General features: G+C 29.3%; 1 protein-coding gene across 1 annotated transcript; it reads right to left on the reverse strand.

The window, feature by feature from the left end:
• Positions 1-606: 606 nt before the first annotated feature.
• LOC133291938 (uncharacterized) lies at positions 607-2662 on the reverse strand. Its single transcript, XM_061490294.1, has 3 exons — positions 2571-2662; positions 1615-1829; positions 607-904 (listed from the first exon to the last, which is right to left on the reverse strand). Exons 1-3 carry the CDS (start codon positions 2658-2660, stop codon positions 607-609), a joined length of 603 nt encoding a protein of 200 aa, XP_061346278.1. The 5' UTR covers positions 2661-2662.
• Positions 2663-6000: the final 3338 nt, after the last annotated feature.

Consider the following 6000-nt stretch of genomic DNA (forward strand, 5'->3'; position numbering starts at 1 on the left):
GGAATAGGATATTCTTACAACGGTGTAAGAGTTAGAAGTCTTACACTCAATCTTGACCATTGATCCACTTATATCTAATGGCTCACATTACTAAAAAAATTTAGCCCTTAGATATAAGTGGAATCAGTGGACAAAATTGAGAGTGTAACTTACACTGGTGTAAAATGACGTGACGCATATATAATTGTTATCTTTTAGATTCAGGTTAACTTCAATTCAACAATCGTAGTAAGCTTTAAAAAAAATGCCTTATAACTGGCCTATAGAACTTAGATTCATTTGATGGTCGTAAATAACCTCTGGTCTCCTTCTGCAAGTAAAGTATAAACTATAAACAATCAAAAGAAGTGACCATTCCCCTGAAATCATGATGCCTTGAAATAAATTTATTTTTATTCAAGAAAAAAAGAAAAAGCAAAAATAAAGCCCGAATGATCAGAGGTAATTTCATTATATGTTCATGCTTGAATGCAATGAAAATCATATAGGAGAACATTTAGGTAGAGTATTTACATTATTACATCCATATTCCATCAACACATATGAAAACAATGACAAAGTAAGTGTGCAGCATGATGTTTCTATTTTTACTTTTAGCAAGACACCTTAGGCACTTCCATTCACTCCTATATGGCCAATATTTGCATCATAAGCATTTGAGGAAACTATACCAAATTCACTTTTATCTTCATCAAAAAAATCCTCCCGAGCATTGTCAGCCAACAGAAGGGCAACCAACCAAAAGAGGGATGAATTAAAGGATAAAAAAGCACCACCTCCAAAGAGACCAGTTTTAGCTGTAGGGCAAGTATAGTTGACATCATGATGAACATTACGAGTAAGGTGAATCTGTTCAGTGATTGTTGGCCATAACAACATAGTTGCAGCTAGTCCAGTTGAAAACCTAAGTAAAATACACCATCACACGAGGAAAAATTCATTCAGCGGAAAGGAGAAGATAGAAATAAGGAAATCAAAGCACATACTAGATTATGAATACAATGATGCCATTATGGTCCAAAGTACAGTCAATCGAATACAAGCCCCATAGTCATTTAAAACTAACAGTGTAGCAGTAGTAACAAACAAGAGTTTTACATTTGCATTGACCAATACCCACCCATTTTTAAAACACAATTAATTTGGATGGTAAATTCAACAAATCTTGAAAAATCAAAGTGGGAAGAATAACAAGAGATCCATTATACATTTGACACCATAAAAGAATCATGTTATATTACTACTAAAAGCGCTTGTGTATAAATGTAGGAAAATAATTATATCACGTTGCATAAGATAATTATCTCATACAATAAAAACAAAGTAGTGGGGTTCACACTTTTTTTTTAAATAATGAACCCCACTATTTTGTTCCTATTGTATGAGATAAATAGATCTCATAAATGTAATAGCTACTACATTTCCAAAGAGGAAAATGGGATCCAAAATTATAATCTTAAAGGATACTGCAAGAATTCACTCCTAACTCCTAAGGTAATCAGGATTTATCTTTTATTTCAATGAACAAGGAAGAAAGAATGCGAAAAATATAAAATTGTTCGAAAAATTAATCATAATAATTGGAAAAAAATAAAATAAGGAAACACTACTTACAATGCAATATTGAAGAATACCATGAAACTAGTGCTTTTGAACAGAACCCCTTGTGGAACAGACCTTCCGTCATAAGGATAAAATAGAGAGAAAAATCCAGCCACGGTGGATGCAATGAGAAATGCTGCAGAAAGATACCCCAACGCAACTGTTGGATCAGCTGGGAACTTGCAGGTGACACCATTATTGTCGGTTACTGGCGTTCCATAAGCAGGCTGTAATTATATATATAAAGAGTATAACACACAGTTAGAATATTGTTTTGGGTATTGAATCAGGGCTTAGCACAGTTAAAAAAAATTATCCCTTCACAAAATTTAATTTGATGAAAATTGAACTCAAGTTTTTTCTTTAGTCTCTTGTGTTGCCAACTGAAATACAATCATTCACTATAGTTAGAATTTTATGGGACGTTTAGCAGAGCAGAAATTTTTTTTTACCCGAAAATTATAATTTTCAAAAATACGAGAAAAACATTTAATTTACGGTAATATTTGAAAATAAAAAAATTAGAAATATTAAGGAGAAGATCTATAATATATTGTTGCAAAAGAAAGATCCTCCGACTTTCAGTAATTGAATCTCCAATAACATATTGCCATCTAATAAGAAACACACCCAATAAGGACCAATCAAATTCAACTTGTTTGAGTAAGTGGAAGTAGTGGAACAGAGAAAGTCAAAAGTTACTTGCACATAATAAAGGTATATAAAGCTGATACTGTAAGAAAATTAGATCTAGTATCCAAATAAGTTATTATTTTCCTAGACCCTTATTTTTCCCTTCGCTAGCATGAGAAAAAAGTTCATATTTCATAGTTCAAGCAACAATCTTGAAACATATATATTCATATATATCATCATTTATAGCATGGACTAATTGTCATAGGGTGCATATTTCATCAAACACTAATAATCCATTTTATTAAAGAAAAAGGGTTTGTTTGGATGATTACCTTCTTGTTTTCAGCGACAACACCCAAAATGAAAGACAAGATACCAAAACAAGAAACAATCAGAGCCATTTGTTTCACAGTGAGAGCCATAGTGCCCTGCAAGAGAAGAAAGGAACCAAAACAATTAAGTGGAAAACCAAACTGAATACAAAGAGCAAAAGAAAAATAAAATTACGTGCCTGATGTGATGAGATGAGTGTAGAGAAAGAAGAGAAAAAGATTACTGAATTTGATTCAAGAAAATGGATTGTGATATAGGAGGAGCGAGAAACCCCATTAAGTTATACCTTGTTTGGCCGGCAGCGACAACTGAAAATTAGTCAACATCCCAAAAGTCTAATCAATAACAAAAGTGTACTACAATCTCCGTTGGCAACGCCGGAATCTAATCAATGTCTAAATTGAGTAAATTCTACTCAATATCAAAAGTCTACATATGTTGAAATTTGAAGGATAAACCACTCAAATTTAAAATTCCATCTAAAATTTTCATTTCATCTTTTAAATTCTTAAGTCCATAATAAATTGTCACTGAAATGAATTTAAATATAAAAAAAAGTGTGTAATTTTTTCAACCTCCTCCGGTCAGACCGACATGAGGCAAGGTTTGAACACTGACACTAACAAACTCTTAAGAGCTCAGTTGTCAACTGAGCTAGACTTGGAATTGAAATGTAACTTAACCATATCGTAAAATGCAATGTAACTTAATCATATCTTAACACATTAATTTATTATTTAGTTTCATATATATTAACTCTACTAAAAAAATGAGTTCAAGTGATTTATTGAAGATAATATGAGATTTCACTCAATGATAGAAAATATATTTAAAAAGTGCCCAAATATCTTAAGAAAGTTTTTAAAAATAATATGTGTGACAATGTGGGCAGAGTGACAATATGTTTTTCCTAAAATTTACCCTGCGTGGAATTAGTTTTATAGTCGACTCAAAAAGTTAAAGTTTGTGAGTAGGGATAAAAGTGGATTAGGCTGGGCCGAGTTTTATCCAAAAAAACCGAAGCCTATGCCAAAAAAATTCAATTTGGCCTGACCCGATAATATATTACGAGTCTAATTGTTAGCCTGATTTGTCTCATTTATAAAAAATAAATAAATGGTTTGGTCTGACTCATTAACTTGTTAAGATTAAAAATAAAAACTTTTTTATATCTTTTTTTTTTTCTTCAAGCCATACTTGTTAGGTAGCTAATCTCAACCGTATATTGAAGCTTGGATGTATCTTCATCCAAGCTAGAACGATAGACATCAATGACTCTTCATCCAGCATTAAATGTTGATTATGATGGTACTGTAGAGATTAGTACAAATCTTATATCACTCCCAAATATAGTATTGGTTAGGGATCGAACCTAGGTCATTCTGTTACCTACTTAGTTCACATGCACCAAGTGAACTATCACCATTTGGTATTATTATGAATAATATTATTTTATTTTATTTAAAATAAATAATATGATATGGGTCGGTATGTAGGCTTATAGGTCCGGTATGTAAAAAAAGAAGCTTATCACCTATTTTCTAAATAGACTTCTTTAAGAGTCCGGGCCTGTTCTATTTGACTATGTGTAATAAGCTAAGTTTGGTCTGATATAGATTAAGCCGTAGACCCCTGTAGGCCGGCTCAGTCCACTTTCACCCCTACTTGTGAGATACTCGAGGACAAACTTGCCTAAAAAAGATGATTAAGTTCGGTATAAAAAAAAATATGCCCAACGTGCATGTCGTTACAATGTGGATTCAAATTTGTTTTCTATAAATGTTTTTTTATATTGTAGGAATAATTTTTTTTAAGTAATTAAATAAAATATATATATATTTCATTTAATTTAAGTGTATCATTATATTAATCTAATAAGATTTAAACATAATTGTACATTTTATTCCTTACATTAAAAATAATTTCACTTTTAAGAAATAATTAATGATTGATAATTTTATAATTAATGAGATGTAAATAAACAATTAGTTCATTTTAATGATTGATTAACATTGTATATAACCTCAGGAATAAAGTAGTTTGGTCATTGAGTAATAAGTCGGGTCACAATCCCACTGCAATGGCTTAGACTAAACAAATAATTTAAATTACAATTACGTGCTTTTTTTTTTTTTTTTTTTGATAGACACAATTACGTGCTTTAACATTAACAGATCGTGCCTTCAAAATTTTAAGGACAAAGAGTTATATTATTTTAAGGATAGAAAGACATAAGCAATAAAAGTTATAGAGGGAGAAAATGAATATTTTTTGTAGTTAAATTTTAAATGAAAAAATATTAATTTGCATATTTCTCTAAGTTAAAATGATATAATTTTATATCTTTTAAAAGAATAAATATTTTTCCCACATTTTAATGTTAGCAAATTACTATTTAAATTTTAAACATCTAACATTCCATGACTTTTATCAGACTTTCTTTGCGTTGTCAAAGCCAGGCGTTTGAATTTTTCAAAAAAATAAAAAGTACTTTATAGAAGTATAGCCCATAAAACGTACAACAAAATTTTATGGAAATAACATCTGTCATTTTAAAGATATAAGTTTATATTATTTTAGATCATAACCGTTAATTTTTGTCCATCAATGATTTATAATTTATTAGATCTAAATTTGACCCATTAAATTTGACCTAATAGATTATAATTGTTGATGGACGAAAATCAACGGTTTAGATCTAAAATAATATAAGGTTATATCATTTAAAAGGATAGATATTTTTCCCTTTATAATAATGGTTTTTTTTCAAAAAAATACTAATGTTTAAAGTTTAAAGGGATAAATTCTTATAATTAAAATTTATTACAAATTTCAAAGTAAAAGTAGGTAAATTATAATTTTAAAATAGTACAAGCTTTATTACCCGAAACGGTACATCTTACCAACTGGAATTCAGAAAGACCCTCTACAAATTTTTAAATAATTGCAGAAGACCTCATCCTTAAAAAATATTAACTTTGCACAACATAAAAAATATATTTTAAGCGTTTTGTTAATATGTAGCTTGACAAGTGTTAATGAAAAAAAAGATAATGAAAAAAATTATAAATATTTGATGTTTTAAATTTTTTTTAAAACATTAAATATTTTTTAAGTAATTAATGCATATTAATATATTTTTTAACCAATGTCCTTAGCCACACAATTACAAAACCCTTTAAAGTTTAAAGTATATTTCGAAACTTCCATTATTTTTTATTATTTTAATCTCTTAACTCTCTCTCTCTCTCATACACATCCAAATAATGCCCAATTATGTTATTATCGCCAAAAACTTGAAGGATATATTTTAATTTTTAATAACAATTAACTCACTTGAAATATAAATATACACCTGATAAATACAATAAAGAAGAATGGGGCGATCTCATGTTTACCTTGTTTTTAAAAAATTAAATGTAAATTAAG

Source organism: Gastrolobium bilobum, unplaced genomic scaffold (assembly GCF_033153095.1).
Source record: "Gastrolobium bilobum isolate Gb01-03AN ecotype WA unplaced genomic scaffold, APGP_CSIRO_Gbil_v1 utg8480, whole genome shotgun sequence".
Classification (NCBI taxonomy): Eukaryota; Viridiplantae; Streptophyta; class Magnoliopsida; order Fabales; family Fabaceae; genus Gastrolobium; species Gastrolobium bilobum.

Excerpts from the sequence above, each read along its gene's own strand:
- LOC133291938 (XM_061490294.1), bottom strand. The coding sequence starts at position 2,660 with ATGGCTCTCACTGTGAAACAAATGGCTCTGATTGTTTCTTGTTTTGGT. Across the intron at positions 1,830-2,570 it reads TTGTCGCTGAAAACAAGAAG|CCTGCTTATGGAACGCCAGT; the intron begins GTAATCATCCAA and ends ATATAATTACAG. Across the intron at positions 905-1,614 it reads GTATTCTTCAATATTGCATT|GTTTTCAACTGGACTAGCTG; the intron begins GTAAGTAGTGTT and ends TATTTTACTTAG.